At 31.7% G+C, this 19274-nt stretch overlaps 1 protein-coding gene across 1 annotated transcript; it reads right to left on the reverse strand.

The window, feature by feature from the left end:
- Positions 1–273: 273 nt before the first annotated feature.
- LOC133307525 (F-box/kelch-repeat protein At1g26930-like) lies at positions 274–5138 on the reverse strand. The gene is made up of 2 exons (XM_061508050.1): positions 4843–5138; positions 274–4279 (listed from the first exon to the last, which is right to left on the reverse strand). Exon 2 carries the CDS (start codon positions 4104–4106, stop codon positions 2478–2480), a length of 1629 nt encoding a protein of 542 aa, XP_061364034.1. The 5' UTR covers positions 4107–4279; positions 4843–5138; the 3' UTR covers positions 274–2477.
- Positions 5139–19274: the final 14136 nt, after the last annotated feature.

Genomic DNA, 19274 nt, shown 5'->3' on the forward strand with positions numbered 1-19274 from the left:
AAATTATCTACATTAAATCCAAAATGACATCATTTTGAGGTAAAAATCAAGGTATTTTTGTAAGTATAATTTATTTCAGTGTTATAATAGCCCTTTCATTATAATTTTTTAATTTTTCAACTCAAAATGATATCATTTTGAGAATGAATATAGATAACTTATCTACATTCACTATAAAACATTAAGCCCTAAACAAGATAAACATTCAAAGTAACCACAATTCTTAATAATATTTTTATTCAATCAAACATTACCATGGTTTACATTGCCCTTAATAGACAAAGGAAATAAAAATAATCGATATTAGAAACAATTTTTCATGAAAATAAAAAGATAATGAAAATTAAAAAAATTAAAAAACTGAATTAAAATGATCTCAAAAGAGCGAAAAATATTGGTGCTCATATGAGCCTTGCTCAAAAGACCAATTCCAAGAACTTAATCGATATTAGAAAGTAGAAAATATTTTTTCATGAAAATAAAAAGAGAAAAAAAATTAAAAACTGAATTAAAATGATCTCAAAAGAGCGAAAAATATTGGAACTCATGAGCCTTGCTCAAAAGACCAATTCCAAGAACCTAATCGATATTAGAAACTATTTTTCATGAAAATAAAAAGAGAAAAAAAAATTAAAAACTGAATTAAAATGATCTCAAAAGAGCGAAAAATATTGGAGCTCGTGAGCCGTGAGCCTTGCTCAAAAGACCAATTCCAAGAACCTAATCGATATTAGAAACTATTTTTCATGAAAATAAAAAGAAAAAAAAAATTAAAAAAATTAAAAACTGAATTAAAATGATCTCAAAAGAGCGAAAAATATTGGAGCTCATGAGCCTTGCTCAAAAGACCAATTCCAAGAACCTGTCAAATTTAAATCCATTTTGAAATGATCATCATCCCATGTGCATCAATCCTTCATAACTTTAATCTCCCATTTTCAACTCTGACATCTAGCAGCCTTGTGACATAATCAATAATTCAATGTAGACCACTCATAATTTCAATCTTCCTCCTAGATTTTCTCTTTCTCCTTCTCACCCCGCAGTGCTCACTTCTAAATGAAAGCACCAGTTAAGCGCTTTAAGGAGAGAAGCAGAGGTGGGGAGGAGAAAGAGAAAACTAAGGAGGAAGATTGTAATTGCTTGCATTATGTGATTAGTGGATAATCTCTTTAATAGCATGATTAAGATTAACGCCATCAACAGATAAGGTAATCTTATCTAATAAATAATTAATTCTACTGCTAAGATAACTATTGGTAAGATGAGTGTTATGGACCTGACAAAGGCCTACATTCTAGAAGGCTCAAATAGGACTAACAACTAAGAGGAAATTAAGGAAATATTCCTTAATTATACTAATCCTACTATGGCAGCAATGGATCAACAATTAGACCCCCAATACTTCTAAGAGGCCCAAAATCCGCTCTTGCCAGGTAACATATCTATAAATAAAGAGTTAAACCAATAAAGTACACACACTCTAAACCCCCTCTCTTAGCTTGTCACTGTGCACACATCCCACGTCTTGACTATGTCGTTATATTATAACGCACAGTGATCCGCTTATCTTTAAGGTACTTCTCCTATAGGTAACTGAGAGAGGACAAACAGATCCTATATTAACTTACCAATCTCTGATTCGACAGATTGATCTATCAGAGTAACAATAAGTAAATCACTGTTATAAAAATACTGATAAGATAAACTAAGTAACTAGGATTCAGGATAACTAAACAACTAAGATTCAGGATAACTACGCAACTAAGATCAGATAAACTAACGTGAAATAAGATAACGTAATCAGGTTGGTGTCGGCCTCTTTTTGCGTCAGATACAGACTTTTACCTCTGACTTAACACAATACGAAGGCAGAAAAATATATTATGGCTGCAGGTAAGATTTGCAACAAGTAATAAATGTAATGGTTATATACCTAAAAATACATAGTCCCCGAATTCAAATGGAAAATTGGATTGATAAATAATCCAAAATTAGTTAAACAACCATCGGGAATTATTCCATCCTTTAAGCTGAGAAAATTTATGATCATGAAAATTAAATACCTAGTTGTATGTCCGCAAAAAACTTAAACAGACAACAACAATAACCTACATTTGTGTTGGAACTTCAATTATTTAACCTATTCCTGTGCTACATGATACCAAGCTTTGAAAATTTTCATGTAAATGGAAATGGGGGAAGATACCAATTTCAATGGAACAAAATAGTAACTGAAATTTCAAACATAAAAAAAAAAAAGGACTGAAGAACTCCTTCCCGGAAAACTTTTCAGCCAATCTTGAGTAATAACTGAATCTCCTCCCCGTCCTCCCCCGCTTTTGAAAGGAAAATATCATAAAAAAAGAAGAGGGAAAGTACCAATTAGCAAGAATCCTGTGTCAATGGATGAATCAATGTTGTGCAACTCGTTGGATTTGAAGCATCAAAATGTGTAACTTTCACAATTCAATTCTTCAGCATCCCATCACAGCGCAATTATAGACAAAGTTACCAGACCGTTTTCTGGCAAGTAGATGCCATTGAGGAGGTCCTTCACTGGGCACCCATGAATTGAGTTCAATAAAACCCTCACCATGAGTCCTTGGCCCACCAATGACAATAAGCCTATTTCCACATGCCCTGAATGCAAGACCCCAACCATTCATTGATACTGCTCGTTCAGGCAGTCTCCCAATGGTAAACCACAATTTTCTGTCCTTATCATATTTTTTAACCTCCATGTCAGCATAATCAGCAGCATATAATTCATTATTTACTACGGCAACCAGAGGCGGTGCCTCAGCTGTTGCAGGCATCTCAGATCCCCTTGCACTACGCCCCGGTGACATGTTAGGAATTTCAGTCCATGTTCTAGTCTGTAAATTGTACTCTTCACCACATGTAAGAATCTTAGAATCATTTCCACCTATTCCCCCAATAACATAAAATTTTCCATCCATAAACACCCCAGAGCACATCTTCCTGCGCTTCTTCATGCTCGGGAGTATTTCCCATGTTTGATTCTCAGAATTATATAGTTCAGCAGAGTCAAGGATATGTCCGTCTGAATCACACCCGCCAGCTAAAATAGCAATCTCTCCAAGGCTAGCAGATCCAAACAAGCATCTTGGAGCATTCATCCTCATTCCAGATGACCACGAGTTTGTCAAAAGACTGTATCGATAAATGACATGGGATCTCAGCTCCCTCCCAAATACAAGTAGTTCAGTACCTACAGCTAAAGACTCCTTATCCGAACACATAAAGCATTCATTAGAAGCCATCCTTGGTAAATGCATCCATCGTTCGCGAATTACATCATAGGCCTCCCATTCGAGGAGGGCACAAGAAAAATAAACCCAGTGTTCAATGATACCATTCAGTCTCCTCCATGTATAGAGCTCACCGCTTCGGATTATGTTGCGAAAGCTCCTATTCAGTGAGGCAAGAGAACCATAATCAGACCTAGAACAGCGGCTGAGACAGGCGATTGAGCTGTCTCGATTCATGCGTGGCAAGAGAGAACCAGAATTTGATGAATCCCCAGCATGGTGCTCTTGCTGCTCATCAGGAGGCTGGTCACTTGAATTCAATAAATTCCCTACAAGATGCTGCTGGTCATCAGCTTGCTGAAAGTGAACATCAGAATCGGATGAATCCCCAGACTGACCCTGCTGCTGTTTATCATATTGATGGTCACGGGACTCCGATGAATCCCCAGCGTTGTGTTGTTCTTGTTCAGCAAATAGCTGGATAGAAAAAGCTTCAGCCTCTTCAACTCTCTGGCAATTACTAAACGGCTCACAATCCTTCAACTGATCCTGGATGGTGGAGCCATCCTGATCCATTTGTGCAACAACAGAATCCTTAGCATGACAAGATTGCTGTTGAAACACAATTGGAACCGTCTCACCTTGATGGCAAGAATCCAATCTCTTGCTAACCTTCCTTGGCTGGGGTTCATCATCGCAGTCGATGTCTAAAGGGCGCTTGCCATTTTTTATGTCCAAGTCCGGCAGGTATTTCATGAAAGACCACTTGTTCTCAGTCTGGCAAGAGTTGGAAAACAACCCAGGAACCACACAGGAACGACCATCCAACATATCTCTGCGACAAGAACCAGAAGCAGCAGCAACAACAACAACAACAAACACTCAGCCTTCGATCTGGTGCCTCCTTCTGTCTTTGTCGGAAGTGACAAATTCAACAGCAAAGAGATTAACAATCTCAGCGCTGCAACAAGTCCCCAGAACCACGGTCAAAATGAACCAGAAACCTGTTCAAACAGAAATAATCATATTCAAATCCAATACACAAGTTCCATTTTTCCCCTCTTAAACCCTTCTTGAAAACTTAAATACCCAGAAACGTCAACACGACAAAAACAAAATTACAGATCGGAATCCATTCACAATCACATTTTTTTTCTCATGAACAAAGATAAAGTCCCTGATTAGAAAAAATAAAAATGGGGGGGAGGGGAAATGCCTCTTCCGGAACCAAATTCACAGAGAGATCCCGTGAAGCAAACACTATAAATAACAGGAGCATCAATCGAACGAAACCGGTTCAGGGAATCAAATGCGACACAAGTAATGAATCCACACCCCAATGCAGAAAACCAAAAAAAAAAAAAAAAAAAAAAATCAATTTTGAACAAACCCATTAATCATTGTACCCCAGGATTCAACAAAAAACAAATTTTTAGTTAGATCTCCATAAATCTATAATCTTCACTGATATCCAACCACATAGAAACAAACCAGCTTATTTATAAGAAAGCCACAAAATCAGAGAGAGAGAGAGAGAGAGAGAGAGAGAACGATGAGAGAGACTTACAGTTTGGATAAGAAGTAAAACCCAAAAAACAACAAGAGTACTTGATGGGGCAGTTTTTTGCAAATCGAACACCAAACTTCAACTCGTTCTTTCTCTATCCCAAGCTCACCGTTTTGCATGTACCCTCACAACATACATACACACACGCGTACACAACACACAGAGAGAAAAAAGAGAGAGCGAAAGACCCACTTTCTCTCTCTACCCAGAAGTTCTTTGGTTCTGGTTGGTCCTTTCTTAGGATAGTCTCTGCAAATCAGATGAAGGAAGGTTTTCGAGCAAAATCCAATTGAGGACCCCTCCCATGGCCTTATCTCCCTTAAATCATATCTTAATTTATAATTAAATAAAGGATAAGTGTTAATACTTTTAAGGGAAATGATATTGTAACAACCAAGTTGTGTTAATGTTACTATCAATCAATTTTACCGTTAGCTCGATTATATTGATCCAACGATTATATTTATTTTCATCTTTGTATGGTCATGATTTTTCAAATTTAGAGTGAAAACGTTACATATAGAAAATCATAACCATATAAAGGTAGAAATAAATATAAAATATTAAATTTAAAAAATCATGACTATACAAAGATGAAAATAAATATAACCGTTAGATCAACATAATAGATCTAATGATGAAATTAATTGATAGTAACATGATAGTAACACACTTGGTTGTTACAATATCTTTTTTCTATTTTTAAAGTAATATCATGTCATTTTAAATCAAAATTACAATATTTTACGTTGAGAAAAAGAATAACACAATAAAAATGATGGTCGAAAAAAATGAAAGATTTTTTTTAAAAAATTTAATATTAAATAAAAAAATTAATTATTTTAATTAAAATGGCGGATAAATATTTTTTCATTAAATAATATCTTAATTTCTTTTCTTTCTTATTATTATTATTTTAAATTATGTGTGTGTTTTTGGGTTGTAAAAAATTAGATGGTGGTGGGACCTACAAAAGGTTCGCCGGTTATCGGTAACCGCCGGTGGAGACACGTGTTGACTAGTGAGGACGAGTATCATGTGTTTTTTTTTTAACTCTTTCTGCCTCGCTGACTCAGAGAGAACATTTTAAAAGAAAAAAATAAAATAAAATAAAAAAGAAAAGCAAGAGAGAGAAAAAGACTCGTCCGTTTTCGTTACCCCTACGTCTCTGCGCCGTTGGATTCTTATTCCAAATTCTCGGCTGGTCAATTTCTCGTGCTAGGGGAGTGATCCCATGCGACGAGGTGCGATTGAGATTGCTTTTGTTGGTTGGTTGGTCAATCATAAAAAAGTTGACACCCTAGATTTCTCTTTAGCCTCCACGGATGTGACTTTTGACTGGTTAATTTTTAGTATTATTATTGAGAAAAGTTATATTTATAAAAATTTTCAATAAATTCTTATAAATTATATTATGTATTAAGAATAGAATATTATGTGCTGAAATATATAACTCTTAATATACAATATTATAGGTAAGAGTTTGTAAATAAAAAATTTATAAATATTATTATTGACGCGGTTATTAGTTTTAACATACACACAAGATGATAAAAAGAAAAAAAGAATATTTACTTAACTGTTGTGATAATGTCGTTAACTATGGTGATGATTATGATTATTACTACCAAACACGGCTGGATCATGGCCAAGTCAAAAAAGTAGATTGTGCCACGGTTTCACAATTTCCGCTTGCGTTTTCGGCTGGGGCTCTTCTTTCTTCTTAGCCTTATTTTTACGCTGTGTTTGATCTTTTGATGCGACATATATCCATAATATTGTCCTCTTTACACTCCTTTATCGAAATAAATATTTTTAAAATTGTAATACCGATACTTTATGTTATCTTACTGTTTAATGTGATGTGTTATTTCTTCATGACCTATGGGTTCAAACAAGATATTAAAATTGCTCATTTGTTGTGTCTGAGTGGATGACTAGCCAATCCTTGATTGGTATAAGGGAAAAAAGTTTTTGTTTAGTAAACTAATTAGAAAATGTTGTAACTCCCGCTATCGTAATCAGAAAATTAATTAGGACATTTAACTAACTATTATGGTCGAGTTTCCTTCTATCGGTAGATATTCGATTTGAGATCAATTTTTTTTTTTTGGGTTAAAATTCAAATCATAAGATACGTATACAATTGTGCAGCATTACACATTTCTACAATTAAAAATGGCATTATATTCTACTAGCATGTGCTAGCTGAAAGAAAGGACATGGTTTTGACACGCATAGAGATTCATATTGGGACACCAACGCAATTCAACAAGGAGATTAAGCCTAGAATTTTCTTGCAAGCACTGTGTTGAGATTCCCTAATCATGTCAAACTTTAAAATAGTTGCAATAGTCATTGCTCTCAATCTAATATCTAATGTTGTAGGCTTCGGTAGGCCTAACTTTTTGCACTTTAGCGCCTATCAGCCTTGAATTATAATGATCATCTTCAACACCCCTTTTGTTTCTTCACCTTCATTTCTGTTTTCTATTGAAGATCACAAGTGGTAGGTTGGTCCGCATTTGCACATAATCACAACAGTTGGCAATCCTAATCACCTTTTAGCATCTTCCATTTCATACGATAATATGATTAGAGTGTAGTTTGTCTCTAATTTTGTTCTCCAGTTTTTTTCATAAATAAGAAAAAATATGTCGTCATCTAATTTATTTTTTTAATTAAAATATTTTGAACATGGAAACTATGACAATTTTTGTTACGTTATATGGGTATCTCACCTCCTTGTTTTATCCTTTTCTTTTGTAATAATATTGCATACTTTTAATAAATTTTCAGTACTAAAATTTACTTGTTTTTCACAATAGATATGGATATGTGATCATTTTTCATAACTAGAAAAATGAATATATGCTAAAAATATCAAAACTAATTTCTAAATTTAAATTTTTTTTGGTATTATTTCTAAATTTAAATTTTTCCTATAGAAGTATAACGCCAAATAAAAAAAAATTATATATTACAGCTATTTGAATGCTACTGAATATTAATTTTAAAATCTGTATGATGCTAAACACAAATTTCAAGGGGCCGTTTGGTACACGGGTTTTTTCTGAATTTCCGGGAAACTGAAATTTTTTAAAATTTTAAATTTTCAGATATTATCGTAAACTGAATGTAAAAATCATATTTTTGAAAATCGAGATTCCCGGACAAATAAAAATTTCTCGTGTACCAAACGCCTCATTGTTTCTTCATATTTCCTTACATTTTATTTATGGGAATTGAGATAAAATTATCTTTAGTGAGCTCAAAACGATGTCATTTTAAGATTATAAGATTAAAAAATTATAATGATAAAGACTAATATAACCCTGCAATATATTAGAATTACAAAAATACCTTGATTTCCGTCCCAAAATGACGTCGTTTTAGGCTCACCACAGATGACTTATCTCCGTTAACCGGAGAAATCCTTTACCCATCCTAAAATGATGTAATTTTGGGTTTTAATATTACAAATTAAGGGTATTTTAAAAAATTTATTTTCCTCTTGTACAATGAATTTTATTAAAATATCATTTATTTTTAATCTTAAACTCTAAAGTTATGTCATTTTGGGGTTACAAGAGATAATTTTATCGCATGTGACAGGAGCAACATTAATCGCTACATTTATAGTATTTTATTTAGGTTTTTTTGTTTCTCTATCAACTTGAGATAAAGTTCTATCCATCAACCTCAAAATTACATCATTTTAGGGATCGAGGGAATTAATGAAAGGTATTTTAGTAAAATTTATAAAGCAAAAAGTAAATAAAATTCTTAACAAATCCTTCATTAATTTTCTTAACTCTCAAAATAACGTAATTTTAAAGTTAATAGAGATAATTTTATCTCAAGTTGATGAAGAAACCATAAACCCTTTCATTTATTTGTAGTTTGAATTCTAACTAAAAGGGAAGGATAGACTTATATCTAATTAAGTTTATCATTTCTTACCACTAAATCTTAACTGTTGATTTCCGTCAATCTAATGGTTATAATTTATTGAAAATTACTAATTAATTAATAAAAATCATCCAATAAATTATAATTGTCGGATTGACAAAAATTAATGATAAGAAATAATAAATTTAATTTGTGGCCCTACTTATTCCAAATCATAGTGAATGATTGGCTGAATTCTACGATGTATATATGTAGGTTACATTTGAATAATCTTTACAAAATTCATGATTATTTTTATAATTTTTGGGAAGTTGCATTTTTATGCCAGTTTATTTGAAAAAGTACTTTTTCTTCGGAAATATGTTTTAAATATTTTTGAAACAATAAGTACGATAAACTTTTAAAAGAATTACACTCATAAAAAAGAGAGAGATTATACTTACTATCTTTTTTTATCTCTTACTCCCAACTCTTAACTATTGATTTCGTCAATCTCACGGTTATAATTTATTAGGTGATACTTATTAATGGAAAAGTTATACTTACTATCTCGTTTTCTTATTACATCTTACTACTAAATCTTAACCGTTGATTTTTGCCAATCTAACGATAGTAATTTATTGGGTCATACTTATTAATTAATTATTAATTTCAATAAATTATAACCATTGGATTGACGAAAATCAACGGTTAAGATTTAGTAAGAGTAGTAAGTATAACATTTTTCACTTATTAATTAATTATTAATTTTCAATAAATTATAACAGTTAGAGTGATAAAAATCAACGGTTAAGATTTAGTAATAAGAGGTAGCTATGAAGCACCGACACTTCAAAATCCTTGACGTGTCGTGTCAGACACTCACCGACACTTCCCGACACTCTAATACTCGTTGCAAAGACTCAAGAAAGGTTTAAAGGTTACGTTGTGTTGCATTTTGAGTTTCAACTATTAGATTCGTTGAATTACGATTACTATTTTATTGAGCTTAATATAAACGTTTGAGATATCTTATGTTTCTTTGCAAAACTGATGGCTATTATAAGTTTAACTTTATTTTTTTGTTAAATTATTGAATATAAAATATAATATACATAACATAAATTAAAAATATTATATAATATCAAAATGTGTTCTCACGTGTCAAAATTTAACATTTTTTAGAATTAACGTGTCAGAGTGTCGTGTTGTGTCGTATCCCGTGTCCCGTGTCGGTGTCGGTGCAACATAAAGAAGTAGTAAGAAAAAAAGGTAGTAAGAAAAAAAGATAGTAAGTATAACATTTCCCTATAAAGAAACATTTCTAATGCTTTTTTATAAGCTATAAAGAGTAATTTCTGAAAAAAGTTATAAAATAGTTATTTTAAAAGATTATCCAGACGCTTCAGATATATCTTCTGAAAAAACACTAAAAAAAATTTCAGTATTATTTTTCTTTTTTGAAAAAAAATTATCAATATTTTCTTATAATTTGTTAAACAAGAAAATACATTTTTAAAAAAAAAAAATTGGAGTTTTAATCAGGACTAAGCATGTTAAAGTAACTTACTATTGCAAGTGGATTATTTTTTTTTTCATGTAAAAGAAAAAATACACACGCTATATATTTTTTCAATCTTTATAAATTATTTTATATTATTGCAAGTGGATTATTTATGGGTTTAATATTTCTCATATTGTAAGAGATAAATTTATCTTCTACACACACATTAAAGTACGTGAGATTCATATTTTTTTATTCTTTCTCTTCTCCTCGCATGGATCCCACATATTTTTACGTATCTGTAGGAAATAAATTACAACTTGAGAAATATTAATATCATTATTTAGATAATATTATCTAATGAATTCGGTTTTTAGATAACTAAACATGAATAGAAAGTCTCATCAATTTAATATTTTATCCATTTTTTTTATACAAATAAAAATTGAACACATAATTTAATACAAACTACTTAAGCTTCTTACTAGAGGTGACAAAGTGGATGGCCCGACCCGTCAAAAAATGAGCCAGCTCGCCCCGCCCTATTTGACGGGTTGGCCCGCTGAGCCGAGTCCGTTTTACCGACTCTACCTCTCACTAGTATACCAAACCTAGTCGCTTATATTTTATCCATTTTAAACAACATTACACGACTATTTGTATTTTCACTATTTAATGAACAAACGCACTTATTTAAAATTTTGCTCTTAAGTTAATACTAATTAATGAGTGTATCAAATTAGCTTTTTTCATATAATAATATTTTTTCCAAGCTTCTTAAGAAAGTGTTTGAAAAGAAACAACGAGTTCTTTGATAATTAAACTAAAACAAACATAAAATTAGTATTTTTAAAATATAAACAAAAGAATTATTGTTAGTCTAGGTGTCATGGAGATAATTTATGTGGTTAGATGACATTATGTATAGTGGAATACAAGTCTCATGTTATAAGAGACTATTATCTCATGACATAGACACAAAGCATGTGGGCTCACTCTTGTAAAATAAATAAATATACATCGTTTTGGTATTAAAAAATTAAATAATTATAAATATAAAGGCTACAATAATCCTGAAATAAATTAAAATTACAAAAACATTATGATTTCTGCCCAAAAATGACGTCGTATTAGACAAACTGCAAATAACTTATCTGCAAAAAAAGCGAAACTATAAATAAATGTTGGTACAATTTTTTATGTATGAGTAGGAGGGGTATGTTATCTCATGTAACATGAGAAAAATATACCCCTTACGTATATTGGCATTTTCATGGATAATATTAGAACATTATTTTACCTTCAAAAATCTATGGTGAGATTGTGATCATGGGGACTAAGATGCATTATTTTGATTATTCGCTAAACTTGTTCCTAGTCCAAAGTCATTGAGAAAAGGCATTGGTCATGTCAATTAAACTAACACGACATTAGGCTACTTACACGGTGATATAAGGCACGAACCTCATAAATACAAGCATGGAGATGCCTTGGTTAATGTCATGGGTGAAATTGTTAGTGGAACAAATCGTACTGAACTAATCCATCGAGAGACTCCACAAGAAATTTTTACAGATGTTTCATTGGCTAAGGGTTTTATTGAGGCAAATTGTGCAATGCTTGATATTGTATGTCATGTACTTTTTTTCCTTTATTGATTTTTTCTCATTGAATTTTCTAGTAAGGTTTTACGAGGCATCAACTTATTGTAAATAAACATTACTGATGCAAATGAATGAATATTACTACAATTAAGGGAGATTGAATGTAATGTAACATTAGGAGATTAAGATGACATATTATAATTCCTAGATCAGGTACAAGATTATAAAATGCAGAAACATTATGAAATCAAAGTTACGATTGTGCGTACCTTGTTGGGTCATCACAATGCCGGAGAAAAGGAGGGGACTACATGTCAGGATCTTCCTCTCTATAATCTATTCCAAAAGTGGCAGCCTCAATGCGATGGAAGCATGACGACTCATGGGGCTTAAACCCAATATAAATAGATAGGTTAGAGAGGAGACCTAACCAAATACCCTGAAAAGAGTTTGTATCCGCTGGGTCCACCCGTCACGAAAAACCAGAGTCACACTAAAACATATGTTGCTGCTCACTAACAGATGTCATAAGGCAACTCAACATGATCACAATGGGCCAACTAAATAATAGTATTAGAATATCTATTAACTTGATTAACTTTAAAACACAAAACTAATTAATTAGTATTACCCCACATAAACAAAATTTTCCAACATAAGAGATTAGATAATGAAGAGACTTGTATTCTTCCTCCACTTCTAACTATATATTGGGGTGGTATTACATTCTTACACACTTGATAATAAAAATTTCTAGCCTCTTCTCCCTAACTTTATTTGTCTTATAATTATTTACATTTGTTTGCCACTCATTTTCACAATAATTCAAAAATTGTAATGTAATTTTCAAAGGGGAAGGATATTGTAACAACCAAGTTGTGTTACTACTATGTTACTACCAATCAATCTCACCGTTAGATCGCTTATGTTGATCCAACGCTTATATTTATTTTCATCTTTGTATGGTTATGATTCCCCATATTTAAAGTGAAAGCATTAAATATTGAAAATCATAACCATACAAAGGTGGAAATAAATATAAAGTATTAAATTTGGGAAATCATGACCATACAAAGATGGAAATAAATATAACCGTTGGGTCAACATAAGCGATCTAACGGTTAGATTGATTGGTAGTAACATAGTAATAACACAACTTGGTTGTTACAATATCTTTCTCCATTTTCAAATATCTAAATATTATATCTTATACTCAAATATTGTAAAGCATAATACCACTTATGATCTTTAAATATTATACTTCAAAATAAATAAGTGAGGAATCATCTAATATATGGGTGGAAGTAGTTGTTCAACCCAAGGAGAGTGACGAAGGTTATTGTATAAATCAGGGATGAGCCACCGATATGATAAATTGGGTCTCAACCTCATTAGTCAGAGATACAAACTACTCAAGAATACAACAGAGATAAGGGGGATGTGTGTGTGGAGGGCAAGGCTATGGTATAAAGTTCAAGGTGTGATAATAGAGCTCTTTGAATGCAAAATGCAGTAAGTGAATGATTTCCATAAGAAATGAAGTCAAAAGTTCAGTCAAGGTGTGAGAAAGGGCGCTTAATAGTTGAATGGAATATTCCATAAGGTAATGCATGCATTGCTAGAACCGTTAGCCCCTAGCCCCACACAGACCGCACCATGCGCATAATCGTTCCTTATCCTAATAATGAGATATATTGTGCGAGAGAGTGTGACGAATACTTATACAAAAAAACAAAAACAAAAAAAGAGAGTGTGACGAATATTGAATGACAGGAACATTTTATCCTATGGGATGATGAATTGGGCCCCAATAATGAACATAAGGCAATTATCTAGGGAAAAAAATGTAGTGATCATGTCCTCTTATGCTCCTTCCATTGAAAGATTGACATTTGTATACATTTTTTTTACTCTATTCTCTTTTCTCTTTCCTAATTAGTTGTCACATTATCATTGGTCTAGATCACTTAAAATTTGATGCTCCCGATACACCAAAACTCTTCTCTCTATCTAGATATAAATTACGACTATTCATGATTTTACATTAAGATATTTTATGTCTATAATTTAATATTTTGAATATTATAATGTCACGTTAGTATTGTGTTGATGATGTTAAAATAAAATGATAAACATTTTTCTCACAACTAGAGATAAAAACTTAAAACATTAGAGTTTTGGGATTTAAAAAAAAAATATAAGAGGTGTTTGGTAGGAGGTTTCTTTTAGGATGACTAGAAAAGTTGAGATGAGTTTTCTAGCTGACCATGTTTGGTAGGAGGTTTTACAAAATTTGCCCATCATTCAGATTTGTATAGCATTCTCAGTTTGTGTTCAAAATTGAAAAATTTTACCATTTCAGAATACCACCATCAGGGGGTGGTATTCTCATTACCTCATCAAACCAAAAAGTAAGAAAAAACAATGGACACAATTATCCCTTATAAAAAAATGTGCCAAAAGAAAGCTGGAGAGAGAGTCTTCTTTGTATTTAGTTAAGGGTTAGTTTGGTCATTTAATCCAATTTTTTCATCAATATTTTACCTTCAACCAAACATAGACTCAGAAAATTTAAGCCAATTTTTCTTGTAATATTTTGACCTACCAAACATTTTTTTTTTTACTTTTCTACCAAACTCATTTTCCCATCATATTCTTAGTAATTGTATTTCCCTGGTAAAAAATATTTTTTCCTCTATCAAATGTCCCTGTAAGGTATTTTAGTAAAATTCATGTTGCAATTTTCAAAATACCTTGCATTGTTTTTTTTAAATTCAAAATAACGTCATTTTTTGGATTGTCACGAATAACTTTATTTCCTTTTATAGGGAAAACAATTTTCCCTAAAACAAAATAGATAAAATAATTAAATTATTAAAAATTTAAAAGACTGAATTGATAAAAATAATCTTTAATCAATAAAAAATGTATTTTTAAAAGAGTAGAAAGGGGTTCTACCCTTTTTTTCAGCAGAAATCATACTTATGTTGAAATGTGTAGATAAAAAATTTAGCCATTATTTTACTCATATTACTATAAATTTCTGCCATTCATTCTATTTTATGACATATCTGTGCAAGAATGTCTAACGGAATTTCATTTAAATAAGCCAACCAATCTTAACCTCCAACATTATCTAGTAATTAAACAGGTAATGGGTAATCCCTACTTTATCCTATTTCGGAATTTTTATTTTTAGGGTATATAAACTTATTAACTGCAACAAGCTTTTATGATATAATCATTCAACTTCAAAACCTTGAGAGAATTCTGTTAAATATATATACCTTTTCAAATAAATTAAGATGAAGGAATACTTTTCTTTACTTAAAGATTAGAGCAAAGAGAACAATTTAGAGTTAAATTATAAATTACTTAGAAACGAAATATTTCTAACTTCAAACCGCCCATACCCAAATAATGCATATTCTAAAATCAGCATTGCGATATGTCATAAATTCACTTTGGTAAATATAACTGTTATATATTATAAAAGGAGAAAACATGCAAAGTGCTTTTCACACTATTTATAAATCGTCAGTCGAATTCGCTTTCTTAACAAACATCATTTTCTATTATAAATATATTATATCGATATTAGGGATTTACTCCCTTATAAAAAATATCACTATTATAACAAACTTTTAAATATTCACTATATTTAATAAATTTCAGATTTAGATATAAAAATCAATTAATTAATATTTGATAACACTAATCAATGACACTGGTACTTGAAGCAAAGAACTTAAATAAAGCAACAAGTCTAAAAAAATTAAATAAAAAAATAGATGGCTTATATTAGATGGAAGGTTGAAGATGGGAAAATTTATTATTAAAAAAAGGGGGAAAACAAAAATTAAAAAAATAGGTGAGGTGAGGTGTGAAGGGCATGATACCCACCCACTCCCACCCGTGTACTCGTTGGACTCAGCTATGTGCGAGCGTGTCTGTCATCAATGCATGCTTCTATGCCATTCCAAAACCCTTCCTCACTTACATTCTGTCACTGTTCTCCATTCTCATGTTCTCTTACTCATTTTTACTCTCGGATGAAGTGACAATATAAGTTGAATTCGATGGATCAATTCATTAATCCATCAAAACGGAACGAGTTATGTTATATATTTTAACCCATTTCAACTCGTCCCATTTGGTTGTGAGTCAAAACGGGTTTAGGGTGGAACGAGTTGGCCTGTGGATCAATTTTTTTTATAACTATTAGGTAGTATTTATTTGTCATTAATCTTTTGTGATATCTATTTTTTATCTCAGTACTCCCCTAAAAAAATAAAGAACAAAATTTTAATTATGACAAAGGTTATCCATATATGAAGGCAAAAATAAGTTCCTAAACAATGTCTGAGTGAATATTAACATACATTTAGGCTTGAAACGGAAAAAAAAAATTAAGGATAATGTAAAATAAAATAAGTAATATTATAAAATTCTTAAAATATTATTTATTTATTTATTTATTTTTATTTTTAGGCGGGTTGATCCGCCAACCAACCTTAAAACAGGACAGGGTGGACCAACATGTTTTTGGCGGGTTAGCAGCATATCGGAATGGGCATACCCGTTTTACCACCTCTACTCTCACAATACTTTGACTTCAAATTTATTTGTTCTCAAATCAACTCCCTTCCCTTTTCTTAATTTCTTTTAATACAAAAATTTGTGATTTTGAACCATTTCTTTTTGTGATAAACACTAGAATAAATGTTACAACAAAAAAGTTAAAGACACAAATTATTTTATTTAAAGGTTCATTAAGTTTGTACATAAGAGTTTTATACTTCTCTAGAGTAAAATCACATTTTTTTTTAAAAAAGAATAAAAATATTCAGTATAGTAAAAAAATTGAGCAGGTGAGGTGAGAACATGTCTTCAATCTTTCCCAACATCGTCTTTGAAAGTGGTTTAAAGCTTTTATCCCAGGATTCGTCCGGAATCAGACTAGTCACAAAGTGATAAACTGATTGGAAAATCTCAACAAAAAAAAAATACAAAAAGTGAATTAATGGGTAGTGCATAGCTGCTTAATGAAAAGACATGGCATCCTCAACTAGGTGACCGAACATAAGTTATCTAGACATGCCATGATGCACAATACAAGTGTGTTGTGTCTTCAAGAAAAAACACATATGTTTCGTTATTAGATAAGTATTTGAGTAGTTCTAAAGTTAGAATTACGTCTGAATTCAGAAATGGATGTAGTACATTAATGTACGGGTGTTTAAAATAGCAGTGATATGAACTACAGTTCAAGCAGAGACATTTTGGGTGCGATCTCAAACGAGATTGAGAAAGGGAAAATGTGAAGGGCACAATAATTCTATATTTTGGTAGAATAAGCACTCATAAACGTGATGATTTGCAAATACCTTCTTATGTGATGAATAAGAATATATATAGATGAAAAATATTTCTTCGTAATAAAAAAGAGAAAAGTACTCATAATAGTTTTTATCATATACATGCTCCACTAGGTGAGTATATATAGTGAACTGTACATTGAACGAAAGATCCTCTGTTTTGAAATTAATATGTTTACCATGGAGAAACGGAGATATGACCCTTTTATGGGTCTTGGTAAGCTGATTCAAATGCATTGGGTGAGTGATGATCAATTCAGAACACTATTATTCCAAGTCTAAAAAGGAGTCGGCATTCAGATTTGAGGTCGTGTTTACTTGTAATACAAAATTTATAACTTTTGAGTTGCGGGTTGTCAAGTCATTACATAACAACAGAGTGAATATTATTTTAATATATCTTCTATACTTCAGAGTGTGGTACATGTATTGCGTTAGTAACTGTTGGTTCTTAGCTTAAGGCAGTGACGACGTCGTTAAGAGCATCCAAAGTGAACAAAATGAGGGGACTTTGACCACATTGCCACCTTTTAGGTAAAAAATTACTGGATTGTCACGTCAAAAAAAAAATTGTCAAAATATCACGTCACAATCTCACGGGTCTGATAAGCGAGAATAGTCTGAACACGTATCAACATCTGAATGGTCAACCATTCTCTCTGAGCTGCCCAGCTAGGATGACAGAATGCTGACACGTGGCAAAAGTACAAGCATTCTCTGGATATCTCTACTTTTACCACCTGTCAACATTCTGTCATTCTAGCTGGGCGGTCCAGCGAGAATGGTTGACCATCCAGACGCTGACATGTATTCAGACTATTTCTGCTTGTCAGACCAGCGAAATTGTGGCGTGGCATTTTAATAAATATTTTTCCTAACGTAATAATTTGATAATTTTTTATTAAAGGGGTGACAATATGTTCAATGTCTTAAAAAATGAGTGGCTCGCTGCATGTGCATGTGATCTTAAATCTTTCATCTAATTTTTAATCGAAAGCACAAGGATGTCTAATCTAATCTAATCACCAACACGTGTGCATATGTTACACGTGCCAGAGATAAGGTGTTTTTTTGGAGTGAGCGCGAGATTACAAACGTACCCTTGGGACTTTGAGCCGCGTGTTGGTACACGTGAGATGCTTCTCTCTTGACTCTTTCTTCTTCTTTTTTATATAAAAATAATAAAATTGAAATCCTTTTTATTTGATATGTTTACAATGTTTTAGAGAAATTAAAAAATTATGGCCGCCGTCTATTAAATGCTACGGACGGGCATGGGGAATGTCCGTGTGTGCCGGCTTTTGCTTCCATTTGGTGTATTAATATAAAGAAATTTGTTAAGGATAATCATTAAGATCATTTATTACTTACCGAAATAATTATATTTAATAATATTATCGTTTCTTAAACGCACTTTGTAGGAACTGACTCACCTTGATAGTCACTGATATCTTCCACACACCTTAAAATAAAAATAAAAACCTTCGATCTCAAACAATTCAAAATCGGAAATGAGGAGCCTGAAATATAAATAGAATTTTTAAAATTTATATGTGTAATTGTATGTAATTTTTTTTAAAAAAAATCTAAAAAACATTTTTTAAATAAAAACTTCTGACTTATGAAGAGAAAACAAAAGTATTATTTTTTATGTAAAAGTGTTTTTTTATATCTAAATATAAAAAATTAAAAAAAATATATTATTCTAAAAAAATTAATGCATAAATCATTGTTATTAAAACCAAAATGGCTTAACCAGACCACCAACTAGTCATATCCAAATAATAGATTGGTTGTGCAATTGATCTGGTACTAAGTCGGTAAACCGATCATGAACCGCGATTCAATTAGTAATAATTGGTATCTTTTTTTTCATTTGAATCGATTTTTGAAAAAGAAAAAGTATATTATCCATCAATTCATTGATTATTTGACTGATCCGATTCGATTCGATTCGGTAGGATCACACAAGTGGGTGCCACCATGATTACCCTGCGGCTAATTTGGTGAATCGTATTCGAAATTTGATGCAGCGAGATTGGCAGATTTATATGT

Source organism: Gastrolobium bilobum, unplaced genomic scaffold (assembly GCF_033153095.1).
Source record: "Gastrolobium bilobum isolate Gb01-03AN ecotype WA unplaced genomic scaffold, APGP_CSIRO_Gbil_v1 utg30568, whole genome shotgun sequence".
NCBI lineage: Eukaryota > Viridiplantae > Streptophyta > Magnoliopsida > Fabales > Fabaceae > Gastrolobium > Gastrolobium bilobum.

Bases quoted from the DNA above. Each gene is read 5' to 3' on its own strand.
- LOC133307525 (XM_061508050.1), bottom strand. From the start codon at position 4,106: ATGTTGGATGGTCGTTCCTGTGTGGTTCCTGGGTTGTTTTCCAACTCT.